The following is a 23979-nucleotide window of genomic DNA, read 5'->3' on the forward strand; positions in this document are numbered from 1 at the left end:
AAATTAAGCAATACTCATTTTCAAGTACATGTACAAAATGATGACCCAAATGTAGCGCCAACTAACGTGAAAATCAGAACACTTTTAACCTGGGGTATATACGGCGAGGGTCTGGGGGGGGGGAGAAATTTGGGGACCATGAAAAAAAACAGTGAGGGTGGGGGACAGACAGAGAGACAGAGAGACAGACAGAGACAGACAGACAGACAGACAGACAGACAGACAGACAGACAGACAGACAGACAGACAGGAAGAGGAAGGTATGCACAGATACATTCGCATGACTGTCACCCAACTCATCACAGAATATAAGTTTTAGAAGGTATTGCGGGCAAGCAGCGAGAAACTTTGTAAACGAATTAAAATTCTGATGTCTGAAGGGGGTGGGACGAAATATTGAGCTCATGATTTGAACCAAATTAAACAACCAGAAGCGGGTACAGTCGTTTACAAAGTTTCTCGCTGCTTGCAGACATACTGAAAAATGTCAGAAAGCACGCACCATTGAATCATTGTAATGACTTATTTTGATATAACTTATTCTGACGACTTTTTTTCAAATACAGTGACCACTTTGAACATCTACGAGAATGCAGCTGGACGATGCGTTAGTTTTACTGGGAGACTTCGGTCTCTACCAAAACATTATATTTTGGTTGGTTAGTATACCGGGTGCCTTCCTTGGCGCCTTTCACATCATGGCCATAGTTTTTCTTGCTGGATGGCCACATACCTACCACTGCAATGTACCACAAGGCTCTTACATCAATGAGACAATCCCAATTGAGGACTATGATGACGATGGAGAACCGATCTATGAGAGTTGTCTAATATACACCAATTCATCGGTTGATAACACCACTCAGTCGTGTACTGATGGTTGGTACTATGAGTCAGATTACAAGGAAACCATAGTTACAGAGGTAAGTTGCTGAGGAAAAAATAGTTACAGAGAGAAATTGCTATTAGAAGGAAATCATAGTCACTGAGATAAGTTGGTAAGGAAACCATAGTTACAGAGGTAAGTTGCTATTAGAATGAAACCATAGTTACAGAGGCAAATTGCTAAGGAAACCATAGTTACATAGGTACGTTGCTAGGTAAGATACGAATAAGTGGTTTGGGTTTGGGGATGATATGTGGTCGAATATGACATGCTGCATCAGTAGCTGATAGGTCTGTAACACCATTCGGAGGGACAATGCTGGGGAGGGGGGTTAACGTTCTCTTTCACTGGTTGAAGTAATCTGTTATCTGTCTTTGATATAAAGGTTCATCAATTTTAATTGGACTCCTAAGTTTTTGTCATATGTTAATTAATTTATCTGTTTTGTCAGTAAGTAGCACTTTAACAAATTGAAAACGTCGCCGCGTTGGTGGCCTCTCAATATTGGGTGCGGACCCAGAAATCAATTTGATCGGATATATTGCACCATACTATGTGTACAGTTTCACAAATGCACTTCGTGATCAGTTTGCACGATATTATGAGTAAGCTATTAACAAACTAACAAAAACCGTTTCAGTTGTAACTAGTGCAACTTTAAGAATGTGAGGGCGATGAATGCTTACCAGAAAAAAAACAAATTTAAACAAAATGTGTAATGTTTACTCCAACCATACGACCTGGTGTCACATTTATGGTTTTATACATCCAAGTAAGGAAATATCAAAGAAAAAAAAATTCATTTCCACTGATGACATCTGGACATTACGAGTAACAAATTTGAAACTGGGGACTGCATTTCGCTAAGGGTATTGACTTAGTTGCAAACATCACAGTCCACACGTGCACATTTGACATAAAGTTCTTCTTTCAGTGGGACCTCGTATGTGACCAGGCTGCCTTGTCACAAATATCTTCATCAATCTATATGTTTGGAGTACTTCTGGGTGCTTTTACTGGTGGACACCTTGCAGACCGTTTTGGGCGTAAGACGACTTTCCTTGGCTCAATGTGGATACAGGCAGTATTCGGCATCATGGTTGCCTTTTCCCAGAATTTCATAACATTTTGTGTTCTGAGATTTTGTGTGGGGTTCTTTCAACAGGTGGGTGAAAAAAATGCTTGTACGTTTGTCTTCAGATATGTTGTTTTTACAACCTTTACAAGATTCGCATCAAAGCTATACATATTGTTTTCGAGAAATATAGCTTCAAAAATCACAAGTTCAAATGAAGTTTTTTCTGATATTGGTATATGCCATGATAATTTGTGTGTCTATACATACATACATACATACATACATACATACATACATACATACAGACAGACAGACAGACAGACAGACAGACAGACAGACAGACAGACAGACAGACAGACAGACAGATAGGCATGCCTACCTGCCTACCTACCTACCTAACTACATACATACATACATACATACATACATACATACATACATACATACATACATACATACATACATATGCATGCATACATATCAATCTGATTAAAATCCGATGTAGATGTCGGTTAATCATTCATTACTATTTTACCTTCGTTATTTTGCCAGAATTGACCTTCGTAGTACATGTTTTCGTTTTTAGCCTGATCGCCTTCTCTAGAGAAACACGAAGGTCAATTCAGGCAAAATAACGAAAGTAAAATAGTAATGAATGATTAACCGACATCTACATCGGATTTTAATCAGATTGGCATACATACATACATACATACATACATACATACATACATACATACATACATACATACATTGTAATTCCTCTTGTTACTTTTGTATGCAGGGAGTTATGCTTTCTCAGTTCGTTCTAGCCACTGAGTTATTTACTCCAAGTAAACGAGTGTATGCAGGGTTTCTAAACTGTATGTGTTGGGGTCTGGGTATCATGGTGTTGTCTGTTACTGCATACGTCTGTCAACATTGGAGAGTATTTCAAATTGTTATATCGGTACCAGGCCTTCTGACATTTTATTACTACTGGTAAGTTGAACCACAAAGATACAGGTATAGCACTAAAGTTGACTGAATTTATTTACATAATTATAGTCTCTGTAAATCAGGGACGAGGGCTATAATAGGCCTGCATATCTGTTTTCTACAGTCATCTGAAATGAAAGAGATGAATATTTGTATTCAAACTTAAATATTCATTGATTCTTAGGGTGATACCAGAGTCCTTGCGATGGCTAATATCAAGGGGTCGTGTACACGAGGCCGAGTCAATTCTCTACACTGCAGCAAGAATTAACAAGCTAACATTACCAGACCACGTACTAGCAGAGACAGGTCAGTTACGTTTCTACCCCACCCCAGTAACTTTGCCCTTTTTAATACGACAGGCTTAATGCTTAATGTTGAATGTGCCTCAAGAAATAAACTTTTAAAACCGTTCCTTTGATAAAAAAAACCCAAAAAAACCCCCCTGTTTTTCGTTAAAATCAATAGACAAATTTGGGGACTGGGAACAAGTTTTCATATGGCATATTAAGTCTGAACAGTATTGATGAACAGTCCAACTTTGATTTTCAGTAAAATTTGTCGCCAAGAGACAACAATAAGAGTCTACCATTTTAACTAACCGTGTTGGGGGGGGGGGGTCGAGGTATTGCCCACTTTTCCTCACTTTACAAGGTGACTTTATCACAATAATAGCACTCCATGATCGAATGTTATTAAAAGTTGCTGTATAAAAAAAAAAAATATATATACTTAAAAGATATCCTTTTCACTTTAATTCTTGAATCCTTGAGTATAGAACTTTTCCTAATAATGTTATCTTGGAAAACAACCAATCCACATATTGAATATTTTGCAACCTATATCTATGACATATATTACTATGGGAAGCAAGCTATTGACAAACTAATCTGGACACAAAGTAAAAGTATGAGATTACACAAGAAGGTGATAGCGGTGATTTGGTGATGTGGATATAATCACACTGTAATCAAGGTGTTGTAACCACAGAATATGGTTGCATGCCACACAGAACTACTTGCTATACTTGCTATGAAATAACGCCACTCCGTTGTGAGTGTAATCGTATCTATGTATTTATTATTATATCAACATACTCGTTAGTTATTGGATTTATTAGATATCCTATGTTTGACTTGCCATTGTATTAATTTGCTATTAAACAAAACCAATGTCCATTCGACGTTTAGATAACATCAAATCGAGTGACAATGGGATTGGACATGATAGACCAGAAGATGTCCAAGACCCAAAATACAACTATCTAGATTTAATGAAAACAGGGAAGATGGCTCTTTACACAACCGTCATGTCATTCGCATGGTAAGCAAACGGAAGTGTTTTGTGATTTGTAATATCTGAATATGCACTTGAGAACGAAAGCTATTGACCTTTCATGTAGTTCCTTTGTTCTAGGTTAAAATTCACATTTGGGGACCACCATGCAGGTTTTCGAACTACAGATGAAAAATGTCTTAGATCCCATTTAAGAATCGCATATTGCGGTCGAATATTGTGTGAAAATAAAAGATAGCCCATTTCCTTGAAAACAAGATGGTGAAATCCGAATTTTCTTTCTTAATTTTAAAAGTGCCAGAAAAAAAGCTCCCATATGACACAGTTTTGAATAAGTGCGGCTTTAAGGCAATTTGGCACATTCTACTTTAACGTACAGAAGTACGAAATATCACATCGACTTTTCATCATTCACAATAAGAACGTCTAGCATGTCTCAATGTTAGAATTGTTAAATTTCCCTACAGTTTAAAAGTTAAAGGGTAACTCCACTGTAGGAAATAACGATATTGTGTAATCTTTGCGTTCCGGAGAATCAATTTATGAATTTAAATAATCTATATTACACGTCGTTGCTGAGAAAAAAAAGACATAACTGACGTTTTTGTTCTTATTTATTGTTCCTAGCAATATACACGCATTGCATCATGGGAGTCAGCGTACATGCATAAGCATTACGTAAACATGATATTCATGACCAGTTTTATTTGAAGGTAAGGAGCACTTAGGAATCATGAGTAGTTTTGTGTACATACGTATTACACATATTTGCTGACTCCCATGGGGCAATGCGCGCATATTGCAAGAAACAAAATATAATAACAAATTGGTAAGGTAAATGGTGTTCCACTTTAATGTATTTTCTATTAATCTATACATAGGTTTGTTAGCAGTTTGGTGTACTATGGTATATCGTACAACACGGCTAATTTCCAAGGCAGTGTGTATCTCTTATTCTTCCTAGCAGGCTGTGTTGAAATACCAGCATATGCCTTAAGTATGGTTTGTATCGTGTGGTGAGTATCTACGGCATATTTCAATTAAAACATTGTCAAAATTTGGTTTGTCAAAAATAAACCCCCCTCCCCACACATACAAAAACAAACAAACAAACAAACAAACAAACAAACAGAGTTATACATTCCCAGTAGGAAAGAACTGATTGTTAACTTTATGGACTCTAAATGGTATTCTTTTGAAGTGCATTTTTTGTTCTTTTTCCAAATACTATTTTTAAATTAATGCTGGGCATCTTATCTTACCTTAGTATAATTTGTCTTGTCTTTCTAACTCGTAATTATAAGACTGTTATGAAAAGAATGATAATTTCTCTCTACTTTTCTCCCCGACTTGATACAATTGCGGACAGGTTTGACGCTTTAGTTGATGTCCATGAGTTACGAAATATCACTTCCACCACCTCTACATCAAACGACTTCTCGAAATCTTCTCGAAATCTGCGCATTGTCCAATAGCATATACGTATAACATGCACAGATCTCAATCGGATTTGTACTGTTTTATGTATACGTACACGTCGCGTACTACTTGTATACTAATGATATAATGCGTACTGTGATTTATACGTACAGGTGGGGAAGAAGATGGCCAACCTGTTTGTTTTTATTTGTCAGTGGGCTCGCATGTGGTACTGTCATTTTCATTCCGGACGATGCAGGTATAGTACAGATCAAATTAATAATCTGATGCAGTGGTTAACTCTTTGTTCAGTTACGTTTGATCCATCGTCAAATTACCTTTGTTTTTGCTTGTTCTGTCGTTTTTGGTATTCACTTTTGTTTTATTCACGTTCAGTATAACGTCTCTGGGCGATCAAGTCCACAACATATGAACATGTGAAACAGTGCATAAATAGCCAACCACTACTAGTATATGGCAAGATATATTAACATTCACATTCCAAACACGTGCTAACAAGTCACCTTCTCGACTGTACTTTCAGCTTGTATTTGCCAAGAAGGACGGATACACAAGAATATATCTATAATATACCTGCCCCTTTTCTCCTTTATATACTTGAGTTTTATAGTTTCTTTTATCAGATTAGGCTCTTACTCAACGTTTTCATTTGTGATGAGGATGAAGTCGAAATCCTCAGCACAAAGTGAGGGCGCTGTTTCATATAGCGACCTGCGACGGTGTTTCGTTGTCTGTAAAATTACTAAGTTTTAGCCTTTACGTTCAGTTTTGGTGTGTGTATCGTCCGTAATCGTCTAAAACTATGTTTGTGGAAGGTGCTGTTCGTCTATCGTTCCTGTTTTTACTGATATTAGAGACTTTTAGCTACTTTGCAGCTGGCCTGCATCGTCACAGTGGACACCAGCGTCAACAAGATGGCCGACTACAGTACAGCCGTGAGTTTCTCCTCAGCTTACAGGCAAACTCTTTTTGTATTCAGGATGATTTTTGCAGCGAAAATGGTGTGCCAGAGTTCCTCAAAAGTCACACATCCAGAGAGAACAGTAGTCGAATTAGACCAAGGAAACGAGGTAAGAGAGGAGGCATCAGACAGCGACTAAAGAGACAGGGCATAAAGCGCATGCCACTTCCAACCATTGTTCTCTCGAACGTACGATCACTAAAAGGAAAGATTGATGAACTCCAAGCAAATGTACGTTTCCAACATGAGTACAGAAATGCTGGTATTCTTGCCTTTACTGAAACATGGTTGGACGACACCGTTCCCGATTCCGATTTATCTATCGACGGGTTTGGCTGCCCACTTCGCCTTGACCGGAACAAAGAAGTGACAGGTAAAATGCAAGGTGGTGGAGTTTGTGTTTACATAAACCAGCGTTGGTGCAAGACTGTCGTAATCAGAGAAAGAATATGCACCTCCGATATTGAGCTTCTTACAGTCTCCCTTCGCCCTTTTTACTTACCTCGAGAATTTCCACAACTTTTCGTCACCATTGTCTATATCCACCCGAAGGCTAATGTCAACAATGCTGCTGATACAATATTCCAAGTTACCCAGAAACTGCAATCAACTTCGCCTGATGCGCCCAACTTCATCCTCGGTGATTTTAATCAATGCTCATTGAAGAAAACTCTACAAACTTTCCATCAATATGTTACCTGCTCAACACGCTTAAATAAGACATTAGATCTCTGTTACGGTTCCATTCCAAGCGCATACAAATCCTTCGTAAAACCACCACTCGGATCAGCTGATCACAACACAGTTTATCTCCTACCAGCCTATAAATCTGTGCTCAAGAGGGAGAAAGTCAAGACAAGACAAGTCCGCGTATGGTCAGAAGACAGTATATCATGCCTTCAGGGTTGCTTTGAATGCACAGATTGGGACTTGTTTAAAAACTCTTGTCAGGACATCAACGAACTTACTGATGTTGTTAGCAGCTATATTTCTTTTTGTGAGGGTAACTTAGTGCCACTTAAACTTTGTAAGATTTATCCAAATGACAAACCTTGGGTTACAAAATCCCTGAAATTTTTGCTTAACAAAAAGAAGAGAGTGTTTAAGGAGGGCAACTTAGGTAAATATAAAGAAGTTCAGAGAGAGGTCATATCTGAAATTAGGAAAGCTAAGGAGAAGTTCAAGGATAAAATTGAAAATAAATTGAGCTCTGGATCTTTGACATCAGCTTGGGATGGTATGAAAATTATGGCAGGTTTAAAGAATAAGGGGAATGGGGATAGCATTAAATGGGAAAACAAATCAGACAAAGAATTTGCGGATGTACTAAATAAGTTTTACTGCAGATTTGATATTCATGACTTTAGTATGGAACAGAGTAATATCAGAGAGGGAGTTATCACCAATGAACGGGTGTTGATTGAATTGGATGATGTACGCAAGTCATTGAAAAGTTCCAAAACTAGGAAAAGCCCAGGTCCTGATAGTATAAGTGGTCATGTCCTCAAATCATGTGCAAATCAGTTATGTAGTATTTTCCATTTTATTTTCCAGTTGTCCCTTGACCAACAAACAATACCCAATTTGTGGAAGCAGGCCACTGTTGTCCCCGTGGCAAAGAAAGTTAATCCTAAAGTTCTAAATGATTTTAGACCAGTGGCTCTGACATCACTTGTGATGAAGTCCTTTGAAAAAATTATCAAGAGTCATATTCTAGACAAAACACAGGCCATGTTGGACCCATTGCAGTTTGCGTACAGAGCGGGTAGGGGGGTGGAGGATGCCACTTTGACCCTTTTAAATTTCATTAATAAGCATATTGAAGGTAACAAAACACATGCCCGGGTACTATTTGTTGACTTTTCTTCAGCTTTTAACACAATCCAACCACATATTTTAACTCAAAAATTGTTGTCACGTTTTAATGTCAACTGCAAGGTAGTTGGATGGATTTTAGATTTTTTAACTAATAGATCCCAACAAGTTCGAGTAAATGGCACTTTGTCTGACATTTGTATGTCATCTACAGGCTCCCCTCAAGGTTGTGTACTGTCACCACTATTGTATATCTTGTACACTGATGACTGCAGAAGTCAACATGATGATAGACACATAGTCAAGTTTGCAGATGATTCAGCCATTGTCAGTTTGCTCCAGAACCATGAAAATGACCATGGGCCTATAGTTGATGATTTTGTTAAGTGGTGTGACAGTTCATTTCTTGAACTGAATGTTGATAAGACCAAGGATATGTGTATAGATTTTAGGAGAGATGCACCACAGCCTGAAGCAACAATCATAAAGGGAAAAGAAGTGGAGGTTGTAGAGCAATATAAATACCTGGGTTCAATGTTAGACAACAAACTGAGATGGGAGAATAACACTGATATGATTTTACGTAAAGGTCAGCAGCGTTTATTTTTCTTAAGGAAGCTCAATTTCTTCAAAGTTGATAAAACGATGTTAAATCTTTTTTACAGATCATTTATTGAGAGTATTTTAAGTTTTTCACTAATCTGTTGGTTTGGTAATCTGAGTGTTCAAAACAAAAACAAGCTTGGTAGAATAGTTAATATCTGCAGTAAAATTATTGGTGTTCAACAAACTAGCCTTAGCACACTGTACAGGAAACAAGTCCTGAACAAAGCCAATTCCATACTGAGGAATAGTCAGCACCCCCTTTACCAAGAGTTTGACATTTTACCATCAGGACGGCGCTTTAGGGTTCCAAGGACTAGAACAAACAGAACAAAATATTCATTTATTCCAACAGCCATATCTTTTCTTAATCAAGTCAGGAATGCATAGCAGCCCATTGTTTCAATGTTTTAATGTTACTGTACCTTATTTTTAGCCGTATTTATTGTATTTATTTTAATGTATCCTGTCACAGTATTTTAATATTTTGTGTAGTTTTTTATACGTTTAACTGTCGCGCAAAGAATTGCCCATACTGGGATAATAAAGATCTATTGTATTGTATTGTATTGTATTGCAAATGTCTACGCTAATGTTGTATCAAATGGTATCAGACTCATTGTTAGTTGTTCGTATAGGATAATAACAGTGGACGAACAAGGTCTTGCAAGATACATGGGATCTTACGAAAGTTACTGTGCCAAAGTTGATAAATAAAGATCACACATTTTTTACCCATGTATCATATTTCGAATAATTGAATAACTACAAATGTACGATCAGCAAAGTGGCACGAGTTTTGGGCGGGGAAGTACTAACATTGATTCATTTTTAAGATGTCTGTGAACTCACAATATCACTTATATTTGTTAATGCTGTGTTTCAGATTTATTAGGTCTGAAAATTACAATTGTGTTACTTGGTAAATTTGGTATAACAGGAGCTTTTGGTACGATATATGTATGGGCACCAGAACTATATCCCACACTACTACGGTAAGGTCACTGTTGATGTAAGGGGAGAGAGAGAGAGAGAGAGAGAGAGAGAGAGAGAGAGAGAGAGAGAGAGAGAGAGAGAGAGAGAGAGAGAGAGAGAGAGAGAGAGAGAGAGAGAGAGAGACATACATACATACATACATACACACATACATACATACATACATACATACATACATACATACATACATACATACATACATACATACATACATACATACAAATGTACATACATACATACATACATACATACATACATACACACACACACACACACATACATACATACATACATACATACATACATACATACATACATACATACATACATGCATACATACATATAGAGATAGAGACACAGACACAGACACAGACAAAGCGAGAAAAGACAGACATAGCTAGGAGAAGACAGACAAACAGAGACAGGCATTGATGACAAAGGGGGGCGATGAGAAAAAAAGGGGAAAGGGAGAGATAGAAGTTGAAAGCAAAAATTATGCAGTGGAGATACAAAGTTTAAAATAAATATACTGAGACATCAAGTATGTTCGATCAGAGATTTATATTCTTGTCTTTATTTTCCAATAGAAACATGGGTTTAGCTGTGTTTGCGTTTTGGGCAAGCGTTGGTGGTATCATAGCACCCCTCACAGTATATTTGGTAAGTAAAACAAACAAACAATAATAATAATAAAATTCAAGATTATTCCCAAATATTTTTCTTCGTTCAGTCAAGGAAACTACAAGTTACTTAAAGGGCCTTGTCAGTACTATGAGTCGAAAAATGAATAGTGACAAAACCCTTAGGTCGGCAGAATTTTTCAGCCGAATTTAGAAACTTCATATACATGGGTAAACATAAATTTTTCTTTAAAATGATTAGATGTTAGTCGCCAATATTTTTCGTCATTCAGCCGGAAAATACTCGTGACCGAAGGGTACGTTGTCACTACAAGTCGCTAGTGGAAAATAGCGACAACCCTTTAGTCACGAGTATTTTCCGGCTGAATGACGTAAAGTATTGGCGACTAACATAATCATACCAGCGCCAGTAATATCAAAGAATAATCGGGTAAAGTAACAAGTAATGGTAATATTGAATGTTTTGACTCATACTTCTAACACAGCAGAATCACTGACGTAGACATGTGTTGTATTGAGGTAGAACGACCAGAGTATACATTCCATATATTTTGTTCTAAACCCGGGGTCGGGGGGGGGGGGGGCAACTCCCATAGATGGTAATACGGGGAGGGTCCACGCGAAAGGGGTAGCTTTTTATGCTAATTGGTATCAGAAAGGGTATACTTTTCATGAGGTGGTGGTGGTATGAGAAAGGGTCGGGTGAATCAAAACTGGCGTTAATTGACAGAGACTCTGCAGTAAACACTGGAAGCGTTTCAACCTGGTGTATCTACCTTCAAAACTTCCGCACTCTCGTCGCTCATGCCTCCATCGACACATGATAATAGTGCTAGATAGTGGACTGAGATGGTCAGGGCAATCAAGAACAGTTCGATTGTATTTAGACTAATTAAAATGCCCTTGGCATCAGAAGATGCATACTTTTTGCATATAATTGGTATCACAACACATTGTGTTTCATTGTTTGCGAGGAGCCTCCCCGTAATGTTGCCCATGGAGTTACCGGGGGGGGGGGGGGGGGGTTCTAAATGACTCGTGCATGGTACAATACGTACTATTGGTTCTCTATTATTCTCGTTATTAGATGAACAATCTAATATATATTCCACGTTTTGATTTTTTTGCAGTCATCTTACAATATTACCATACCAATGATTGTATTTGGAGTTCTTTCATTGCTGTCTGGTGTCAGCGTTTTACTCCTGCCGGAAACAAAGGATAAAGTAATGCCCCGTACTATAGAACAAGCAGCCATCCTTGCTATGAATTCACAAATGGCGCCACGTCATTTGCCTGATCAGCCACTAGAGGGGGTAGTTGATTATCCGCCGTCGCATCAAATTAACAAAGTAACACAGACAGATTTTTAAACAAATATGTGATTCTCTGAACCGTTCACAAAACATTTGTTTACACTTGTGTGTGTATATGAGGCATACTACAGTGCGATTATTCGTAAAATAGTGAAAATGTACGGCAATCTTCGTTGCATACGATAGATACGTACGTTCATATTACAATAGGGTTGACCTGTGTACAATGCTGGTTGAAATCCTGCCCAACTTGAGTATTTAGGCCTAAAAAATAATTGTTTGGTTCCGGTTACCCGACCCCACCTAGCTTTTCACTGCCGACCCTAAACTTTTTTACGTATTCAAGAAGGAAATAATAGAATCGCAAAAATTGTGACGTCTTACAGAAATTGTAAATGCGGAAAATGACATCAACTTAAAAAAAACAAAAATAAAACTGTTCTTTCGATCTGTAATGGCTGTACATCTGACAGGAAGAAATTAATAAACAACATTTGGAAAACAGTGGAAAACCTGAACTAGACACTCACACAGAAAAAATATAATAAAATATAATAAACAAGCGACCTATCGGTCAGAATAGCTCCGCTGTTTTTTTTTAATTGTTTATTTTGGTAACATGTAGAAGTGGTTCAGTTGTTCAGCTCTTCACTATGCAGTTTTGTTTTAGCGATGTAATGAAGTGGTTAGTGGTTTCATATGATGACTCACTGTAAAACTCATTTCACATAGAAAGTTGGTAAAATATTGTACTTTTATATGATAGTCACCATTTTACACAAATATATTGTTATGAAAATTACAGAAAATCTCAGAAAAACAATGACTGGGAAATGCACAAAAAAACACAAAAAAGGATTTTTGAGGTTGGCTATAAATAATTCCAGTGTCTTACAGCTCTAACCCTGGAAAATTTTAATGATGAATGAAATAAACTAGGGTCCGGGATCTAAAATAATTTTGAGGCAACTCGAATTTCATGATCAATTTTCTAACAAATTTACCAAAAACATTAAACTTGTAGTAGACATAACATCTTCTCATATTTTAATTTAAAAGTCTATGGACCTGCTTGCAGGTGGTGCACATATTTCGTTAGTCCTGCTTGCATACAGAACAAGTCGCCCCTTCGGTGTTGAGGGTCGTGTCAGTAATATAGACCCGTGCCCGTCTGCAAGCTGGACTAGCATTTTGTGTGCAAGCTGGACTAAATTCAGTCGAGTGTTCAAAGCTCAATGTAACATGGCAAGATACATCGTGTAAATCGGAATTTGTAGACCTACTAATCTCGGCAAAAATAAATATGTCACTAATCATAACTGAAAAGGTCTTGTCTGAAAATTTTTCAATCTTAATGACAGAGATGCAGAGTGCTAGCGTCTTCCATTGGTACGTCATATGCATCAAGCGAAAGGTACTAGGTCATCTACCATCTACTGAATAACTGTCCCTCGCTTTTGAGCTGCTACATTCCTCGACTAAAATAAACCATTATTAGGTAGAAGACATCACAAAATACTATTATTAACTTTTTATCATTCGTTTTTGAAAATTCCTACAGTGACAGCATACACTTTCAGGCTAGGCAACTTCATGACTTTGTCGAGCGCATATACCTACTGGAATGAACCATTCTGTAGAAGGGGTGAAGAATTTGGATTTGAAGTCTGCAACCCTGTTTCGACACTTGTCATTTGGGCGCACAATACATAGAATTCAGACTATAGCACATATTACATTGCTTATTTGACGTCAATGGTGTCTTTTGAAAAGTGGCAGTTTACTTAAAGTATCTTGGACTGAGTTCCAATATGGCGTCGGTCACAATGCTCATTAACATTTTTTTTCCGTAAATTACCAAAAAAAAAAAAAAAAAAAATCATCAAAAATAGAAAAGAAGATGTGCTGACTTGAAATTAACAAATCTGAGTAAGCTACCCTCTGCGCATCGACACACCAGATATCGAAGCAATCTGAAGTAGTGTTTGAGGAGATGATGAAAATATCATTTTTGAAAAAAAAAACATCGTAAAAAATTGAAAATGGCACAGATCAACTTGGCATGAACAAATCTAGATAGCCTCCCCCAAGGAACATGCACACCAAATGTCGAAGTATTCTGACTGTCACTTTCGGAGAAGATGATGAAAATTAAAAAAAAGTTGACAGACAGACCACGATCACTTAATACTGCCATATATACCTATACCAACCTATACCTAAAGCTTATGCTGTCAGCGGAGCTAAAAATCTACCTACCTCACCTATTCTAAAATTGAGCGTAATCGGAACCACACAAATATTTTTTATTAGGCCTAACCGATAAATCACGAAATCATTTCATATATATTTAATCCCAGCAACTTATGGTAGCCCAAACATTCAACATATTAATTGAAAATGGCAAGTAGTGTTTCAGTGTGAATTAAAAGGAACCTAAGAAAAACACTAAGTTAAAGACTGTTCCTTCCAAGGGTAGAACCAACCTAGGGACCAATTTCATTAATTAAACATCTTTCCAAACCTTGCCCTATGAAATTTTGAAAGTAGAAAAGCGATTTGTGGGTTCATCACCTTGGGAATCACAGTCTTTTATTTCCCAAAAAGCTCACGCAGTATTCTGCGATCATGTTGGATTCTGAAATGTCTTATTTTGGATAAGGGGTAGACCATTTGATATCCTGGGGGGGGGCCTTGGAAGATTGGTCAAGAGTCATTATTTTTTTTCACACCTGCTTGCATGTGAATTATTTTTGTTCTCCTTCGCCTATGCTGGCAACTTTTTTTTCTTTCCTTCTTTGAGATATCCGGATTTTTTTTACGTCACTGTTGAACACCTACTTTTGTTGCCACAATTTTCTGTTTGGTTTTCACACAGGATAATACAGAGAGTAAAAAGATGCTGTTCTATCAGGCACATATTATATTTAGAAAACTACATATTTCAATACATGTTTGATTTTCAATTGAATAAACATCATTGACAGTTTTTATGCCATGGTATGATGACACACTGAAAATGCAAATCGGAAACTTGATTGGTGAGCTCAAACATTCTGACAGACCGGTCAGTTTCTCCAGCCTGTGGGGATAGGAGGTGGTCAGTGTTTTTTCCATTGGGCCGACAAAAAGTCACTGACCCCCGTGAATAAAGTTTCATAGCATCTTGAGAGTAAGCTGTAGAGGGAAGAGCTTTGAGACTGGGATATGCCCACCTCTTGTGTGAGTGAGTGAGTGAGTGAGTGAGTGAGTGTGTGTGTGTGTGTGTGCGTGTGTGTGCGCGCGCGTGTGTGTGTGTGTGTGGGGGGGGGGGGTTCTAGGGGGTCTCCCCCTAGAAGCCCTGGAGGATATTTAGGCTATTCACAGACACTTTCAGACAAAGTTCTCCCAAATAACAATTTGATTTGTAGTACTCATTTATTTTTAGCAATTATTGCATTTAATTGTTATGAGTATTCCTATAACTGAATTTCGATGTCCGATTTTTCAAGTTCAAATATGTCGCCATATTGGACAATATGAGCTGCCCCCTAGTGGCCATTCTGAGAATTCATGATGTCATACCCTCCTATCTTTGAGCTTGACATTGTCAAACAATGACGTGCAGTTGTGTCCCGGGTTTGGAACCTTATTTACATATTTAATTTGACCCAAACACCCATAAACTGAACGAAATAAAATAAGTATAACGTTTGCACAGTGACAGTTCATTTTCTTCCTTTGACTACAACTAGAACACAGATTCGGTTGATAATGGCAAATGTTACGATCTTTATTTCGAAGGCGTAATTATGATCGAGATACATTAATAGAAGAGCTGGTCGTTTACAGTAAAATATAGATGGACAAGAAGAAACACACAGTCACGATGTAGATCATATTAATGGCAAATTTTATTTTTAGCTACACAAATCAAACTGTTTACAAGCACAGCAGTTCTACAGTAATTGCAGTTTGAAAAACTCTGTTTAGTACATCGTCATACATGACGTCATCATGCCAAATTACATTACACAAGCTCACAAAAATACCACAGTTACTCTAATATAATATAAATCTGGGTTTTTGTTACCAAGATTATGATTCAATAAATAATAAAACAGATTTGTTGAGATAAAATAGATTTATGCAACCCTAAAACACATTTATTAATATTCTAATAACATCACCAAGAATTACATACACATGTATAAAGTAAAGAAACATTGCTTCTCTTTGGTTGAAAAAAAGTTTCATTGTTTATAAGACGAAGAGACACTTTGACATGTACTGATAAGTTGGTTTTAAGACTGTTTTACAAACAAAATAATATCAAGAAGGCAGGTGACATGTGAGTACAGTGTGTTGATAAAATGACCGTTGATGTCTTCATCCACATCAAAATTACAACATAGAAAATTCTGCCCAATGTCCCTCGATATGTAACGTGTGTACTCTATCAGCCAGACAAAATGAAGAGAATGACTGATATCAATGTAAAGGCTGTTAGAGTACAGACTTTGCTGATAAAATGATTATAGATACTTTATCGAGTTAAAAATAGTTACAAGGGCAGATCCACCCACAGTACTTCAGTTACGTCACATGTACACCAAGTCTTGGTTGTTTACTACCTAGACAGCATTACGTCAGACTTAGTTATCGTTGTGGGTCACATGTATATTCACTTACATCATAGCAAGGCTGCCTAATGTCAGACCTCGATATCGTTGCGAACAGGACAGAAGAATCACGATTAACAGGTAATACAGCACCTCTTGTATTTTCTGAGTACTGTAACTTTTAGATGTTTTTTCGCCATTATTTTTCTCCGTTGGGAAAGTATAAGCGACATATGGGGCCTTGTCACTCCGACGTGTGATGAGAAATCCCACTTGCACGATGGCAGAGTGAAGAAAAATATTGAAGAATAACATAACTTTAACATGTGCGAACCTTGTCGAGTAAAACAAAGATCTATAGGGAAAAATATCGAATCTGAACTTTTTGACATGTCACCAGTATTACAAAAGTAATGACGTAGACGTGCGGTATAAATGCCATATTTTCTGCTAGAATGCATGCAACTTTGCTTGTCCAAGGTACAATATACCGCCTTGTTTTACTATCCACTCCCAAGAGCATTGCGAACGGTAAAATCTGTCAGTGTTTGTAAGCATCATACATTTTATCACAGTAGTACAATTTTTTTTATTTTCAAAAAAATAATTTGAACAAACGCTATTACTTCGTATATGAAACACAAACATTTAATTAGTTTACAAACAGGTAAAGTTAAGAGTGCCAGTTAATTTACACTTCTATGACATGTACATTTTTATAAAAATATTTTTGTCATCAGCTGCATTTGCTTCAGGTTTTACTTAAAATTTGGTATCAAAAATGTGCAAGCCGTCAAGCGCTTACATGATACATGTAGACGATACTGAGAACGAACATAATTATTTCAATGGTAGATTTCTTTTACAATGTAGGTGAAGATATACAAAAGTGTTATCTTAATTTTACTCTCTTGGGTTCTATGTTTTACTCGTATTATCTTGGCAAATGTTTCATTCAATTGTGTATTTCTTTCAAATCTTTTTTCTTTTTTTAAAATTTAGTATGTAGTAGATCGTTTATCTTAACTTTCTTACAAGAGTGCACGTGCAAAGCCAATTTCCAAAGCATTTGTATTCAGATGGCAATACAGTATAATATTATTGTATTACTCCTGCTGGCATTCTATACTACATTATGCAGATTAAAAAGGTACTGCGCATTTCCTTTGAGACAGGTGGGCGAATGACAAATTTCAAAAAGTGCAAAAAAGAAAGATACATACTAGGTTATTTAGCTGCTAGAGCCTCGGGGCAATTCTGATAGCTTTAAAAGTGACCAAAGATGGTATAGCATTACAGGTGCTGTTGAGGGCTAGCACACCAGAGGTGAATTGGTCATCATCGGTTTTCGTTCGGTAACCTTCCGAGCGCCGACTGTCTTACAAGACTACAGACCAGTTTAGTGAGGTGTTAAGACCATACACTATACAGTACTAGTCTTCTTCTATATAATAAAGGGTACACATATCTATCGTCAACTGTTGTGAAGGGTGTCAGCAACACTTGCACTTAATGCACACGGTCAGCCAGTTGACATATTTTCAAGCGTCTAATATCCCCTTAAGTTGCATTGTCTGCTAAAATAAAGTGCGCCTGACATTTCCTAAAATGTGATTCCGCCAATTTTTTCATTCACCAATATGTTCACTTCAATCGCCATTTACGCAGTGTTTACAGAGAACACACTTCATAAATTTACTGTTTCACAGATATACATAAATGACAGTAGCTTAGATGAATTAAAAGCCGGCGTTTCAATCCCAGGTTCTCGCATTAGTGTTATTTTATCAGTGGAGCCATGAGGATTACATAGCATTCTTCTTTCTTTCATTCGCGACCAACTATTTCTATGACCATGCCAGGCAACTGTTTTTCTCAACTAATTTTTAATCCTATTCTGAACTGGGCCTCTATGCACGCATTTTATGGTAGGATATAGTGAACAATTCTTCAGAGAACACAAACACAAACTGTCCAACACAAATATAATATCGTGAACTCTGCACCTGGAATTTCATTGTAAAAACTAAACATTTTGCAATTAATTACTGGCAATGAGATGCCAAAACTATTTCCGATTCTCAACACCTTCCTGAAAACACCGTCGGATAGGTGATAATTATCGTGTATAATGAACAAGGGTAGCTTTTACTATCTGTATATCATGAATATTAATAGGTTTCTAAAATGGGGGTTTTAAATTCCAAAGACACCTTGAGGTATATCGAAAATCTGAACGGGATTTTCCTGTATAGATATAATTCAAACACATGACATTACATATGGAGTGTGCATATATATATATATATGTATATGCACCGGAGATTACTTACACCATAGACTTGTTTCAGTCTCCAGGTCTTTTTCATTTTATATATTTTTTTTAACACAAGTGTGCTCTTTTGTGTGAGATAATGACCTGAGGGGGAGACTGAAACAGTTGGGTGAACATGCCTAGACTTGTAACAAGACTATAGTTAAGCACTCGCTCAGGCCAGCCCTTGACAGCGACTTCGGCACTATGCAAGCTGTGGTCAGTTTTAAAGTCAGCAGCATTGCCCAAGACTATAACAGCTAGACTACATATAACCCCAAGACTTGTATCTGTAAAGGGGTTTAGCCATGCTATAAATTATGAATGAGGTGAGATCATCATTCACAGTATTATACATATTCATGATAAAGGTGGGGCTACATACACTTCTAGGTAGTCCCAAAGTTGTGCATAAAAGTCACGTGACAGTTGTTCATGCAAATTAGTCTTAATTGCCCTCGTCTGATAAGGTTATTTTTGAACCCTTCCATCATTCTATATTTGTTTGCTGCTAAACATTAACTAAAGTGGCCACATTACCGTCCACTAAGACATGCCAACCCTATTGACTGATACCAGTCCCTTGGGAGACTACTAGTAACTGGGAAGTGGTGGTATTTGCACTGCAGTGCAATAATAAAATATTACTGCATACACACATGACGTATGCTAATGATATGCAAATAAGGGTGCAATCGTTACTTGCACACAATATTGTATGATTGCCTGGTTTTATTTTTACAGAAATTTGCTGTATTTTGGATAAGCATATGCAATAATAACTGAGAGTTCAAGGGACATTTGTACTCATGCGAGCAGTGTTTTTCTGCTGTACTTTTACTTGCACTTACAGCTGCAGAGAACACAGCAATAACTTGCATATACACAGAATACACCACATTTGCACTCCTGTGTGTCACAGGTTTCAATCACATTATTGCATACCTGTACACATATGAGTATGCACTCATAAAACATCAGAACTCAATGTTGTGATGTTCTTGATGTTACGCAAGTGAAACATTGAATGCGTCTTCACATGAAGCTAAAATAGCAATGAGAAATTATTAGCGCGACACATTTTGTCACTGTTAAAGCATTGCCTTTGTATATATTACAATGCAAATAAGGAACTTCTAAACCTGCCATCTTGATCTGAATATCCTGAATGGTGCATTATGGGATAGTGGTGATAGATATACTGGGAGTATTTATAACAAGTCTAAAAAATCTGAAAGTACTGCTTTGTGCTCATTGCTGAATTTCTTCATTTATACATTCATACACATACACTAGCCTGTTTTCAGCTCTCTTTTGTTACTCCACTAGCTCTCATATCTTCACGCACTCACGTGTTACTCCAATAGCTCTCGTATCTTCACGCACTCATGTGTTACTGATAGCTCTCATATCTTCACACGTTGATATTTTACTCTGATAGCTCTCGCATGATCAGTTTCTGCTGACTCCTGTATGAAGTCATTATTATGGTTTGAAAATATTCATCCAGTAAGCTGACTTGTCCCAGTGATGACTTTATGCAAATGAAGTCATTTATGTAAATGAACATGCACAACTACAAGAAACACAGGTGTTAACATTAGCACAATATAATAAGTGTGATAATTAATGTGTAATCATGTGAATTAACACGGGTATATTGGTAATGATCGACTTTTGGGGTGTGTGGCTAGTTATGTAAATGAACATGCACAACTATGATAAACACAGGAATTAACATTAACACAATATATAAAGTGTGATCATTAACATATAGTTATGTGATATTAACATATGGGTATGTCGGTAATGATCGAATTTTGGGGTTTGTGGTGAACTCAAACCATAATAAGGACTTGATATGGGTATCAGAATAAGCTTGCGATTCAAGAGCTACTAGAACAATACATCAGCATGTAAAAAAGACGACAGATATACAGAATCACCTAAAATGTATTACTAACCATCGTCTAAGTCTAAGATGTATTCAAACACTTACAGAATCCCTGATTAGAGGTAATCAAAATAAACCTGCACAATATTTATGAAAGACATATATTACAGTTAGTCTGAAATTGACTAAAGAATCCATACACAGTCCTATGTGCTATAGGGGTTTCTATCGGCGTTGGGGTGTCAGAACTCGGGGTTGGATACCACTTAAGCTCATTAAACATTACTGCTATATTATCATAGTAAAGATGTACATGTAGGTGATAAGTTCTGTTTTTTTTATCTAAAGAACATAATTTCAATTCCAGGTTCTCACACTGGTGGTTCTTATATCAGTGGTGCCACAAGGATAACATAGGATTGCAGGTTTTTTTCAGGAAAACTTTTTCTATAGCTCTGCCAGACGATTTTAATCCTAATCCTATCTAGGTATTTAAAGTGCCTATATGGATGAGGATTAGATATTTATTTTAGATTTTTAATTTATAAAACAATCTCATCATGGTTTCTTACTTGAAAAATCAATATGAAACAACATACTTCGTTGTAACTCAATAAATTGCATAAGATTGATAAATATGTAAAAAAAATCTGTTATTATACATACAATAACAAACTTTTTACACACTTTTGAGCTTTTAGCACTGAATTGAGCTACAAACACAGACTTAGTCTTGTTGTTTCACATTCATTTTTCAAATAGTAAGCCATGATACAAATGTTTTAGAGAAATTAAAAAATCCAAAATAAATACCCAATCCTCATCCATATGGTCACATTAAAGGCCACAGTTCCAATCCCAGGTTCTTGAATTAGTGTTATCTCATTAGAAAAGCCATGAGGACTACATAGGATTATTCTTTTGTTCTGGACCAACTTTTTGTAAAGCCCTGCCGAACAATTGTTTTACATCTAAATGTTAATCCTAGCCTAAACTTGGCCTTTAACTCAAACACAGAAATACAACCAACCACATAATATGTAGACTTCTTCTCAGAACATTGCAATGTCTTTTGACTATAATAAAGGCATATCTACCAAAAACAAGTGAACTCAGAAGTGCTTCCAAATAAATCTATGGCTTGGTCAGAAAAGTTTTACATGATTTTGAACAATCTATGGACCGTGAAAACAAGTGAATTCAAAGTGTTCATATAATGAATAAAAAGATAAAAAGGAATGTAATTCTCAACTTACAACAACAGTTGTTGCTGTATACTTATCTTTGTTAGATATGAAATGTTACTATAGCAATTAAGTCATACTAAAATTCTATGCACTAGTTGCAACTGGGACATTTGTAGAAACTGTTTTATGAGATTTAATGACATTTGAACAGTACTGAATCACCTGTGGATAAACGAATTTGTGTAGCTGTACACACAATATCGTACTATAAATCCAATCACATTGATTTTTGGGTACGCACCTTAAAATCAGTATCCATATCCCCAACATGATCATAATTTCAAGCTGTTATTGTACAACTTATGGATAAAAAAGACCTCTAATTGACATGTACAACATCTGACTATTGTTATTTTAACAATATTCAGTGAATATACTGATGACTGATCATAAAAAATATTATTCTGGTTACAGCTAGTGTGTACAGTTTAAAAGTTGTTATAAACAGCATTGCCGATTGATATAATATATATTTACCATTCCAGCCTCTAAACTCACTATTAAAGCAAGTCATTTAAAAGTACATCACTTTTCATGTTTCTTGTTTACTGGCAAATATACAGGGTCAAAAGAGACACATCGAGGGCCCACAATGGCCCTCCTTTTTGGAATCCTAGATTGAACACTAATTAGTATTTGCAAGCGAACCAAATCTAAATATGATAAAATACCCTCTCTGATTTTTTCAAAATGTTTGATTTATGAGTACACAGCAAGGGTGTACAATGTCATTCGCTTACAATATTTAAGAAGACAATATATCTTCTATCTGTTGACAAGTTATAGCATTCAATCTACAGATACAGCCTTACAGATACAATGGATTTTGCGACAAATAAATAATTTTTTTTAGTAACTTAAAACTCATTGATTCAGTTGTTAGCTTTAGAAGAAAGATCGTGTACTACATAAAATGAGGATTTCTTTCAAATATTGAACAACTTTTCCGCACAAACTCATGTCATTTCAGTGCTAGCTTATAACAATTCCATACAAAATACTTTGTCATGATAATCAGAGCATCTCTACCGCTTTGGTATCTTTCAAATTTCATCTAGAGCAGAGAAGTAGATATACACAAGTCTAAAAATGAATCAATGATTTAAATTATTGATTAAAACAAGTCTTCGTAGAAAACACAACCCCCACTCTCAAATACATTGCTTATGTGTGACTGAATACCGACATGACTTAGTGGCATCAACTAAATACTGAAAAGTATCTGTGATATGATGGACAAGGCTAGATAATTCACCCTGAAGGTCAAGGTCAAGGCCGAAGGTCAATGTCTTAAAAGAAAGTTTACACTTCATAATATGGGTAGACACTTGAATGGAGTCTCTATGTATTAACGTTTTTGAGTTGTGTGGTAAATTATGATTGTTCACTAAAAATGTGGCTGCCTTTCAGCAAAAAGGCATATGAACACCAAAAACAATGCATGCGTACAGTATTCATCTTTTGTATTACCTTTTGACATGATTTAAAAGAAATCGGTCACACATAATTGCTACAAAGTGTCTCCAATATGCAAACAATTGCTAAATTTTGATTCTACCTTGAAGGTCAAGGTCAGAGGTTACACTGTTTCATAAGAAATGTGGCATGTGTTATATATCAGGTTTGGCACTAGAATGGAATCTCTGCACATTGTAGTTTTTGGGATACGCAGTATATTGATTTGTTTACTACAAATATGGCCACCATTCTGTAGATAGGAGCACTAAAAGTAATCCTTAACTGTGTATATGTATATTTCTCTTCTACATTGCCTGTAAACATGATTTAAAAGTTATTGGCAATTAAGAATACTACATAGTGTTTCTGTTAGGTAAGAAAGCAGTTTACTTTCATAACTGATCTTAAAGGTCAAGGTCAAAGGTGAAGATCTCAAAAGAAAGCTGGTACCTGAT

The 23979-nt window shown here is 36.5% G+C and overlaps 1 protein-coding gene across 1 annotated transcript; it reads left to right on the forward strand.

Moving 5' to 3' along the window:
* The first annotated feature begins 590 nt into the window (after nucleotides 1–590).
* LOC144448650 (organic cation transporter protein-like) lies at nucleotides 591–12067 on the forward strand. Its single transcript, XM_078138928.1, has 10 exons — nucleotides 591–923; nucleotides 1821–2051; nucleotides 2749–2945; nucleotides 3127–3251; nucleotides 4133–4265; nucleotides 5120–5254; nucleotides 5831–5916; nucleotides 9944–10052; nucleotides 10641–10713; nucleotides 11825–12067. Exons 1-10 carry the CDS (start codon nucleotides 591–593, stop codon nucleotides 12065–12067), a joined length of 1665 nt encoding a protein of 554 aa, XP_077995054.1.
* Nucleotides 12068–23979: the final 11912 nt, after the last annotated feature.

This window comes from Glandiceps talaboti, chromosome 17 (genome assembly GCF_964340395.1).
Source record: "Glandiceps talaboti chromosome 17, keGlaTala1.1, whole genome shotgun sequence".
NCBI classification, from domain to species: Eukaryota; Metazoa; Hemichordata; class Enteropneusta; family Spengelidae; genus Glandiceps; species Glandiceps talaboti.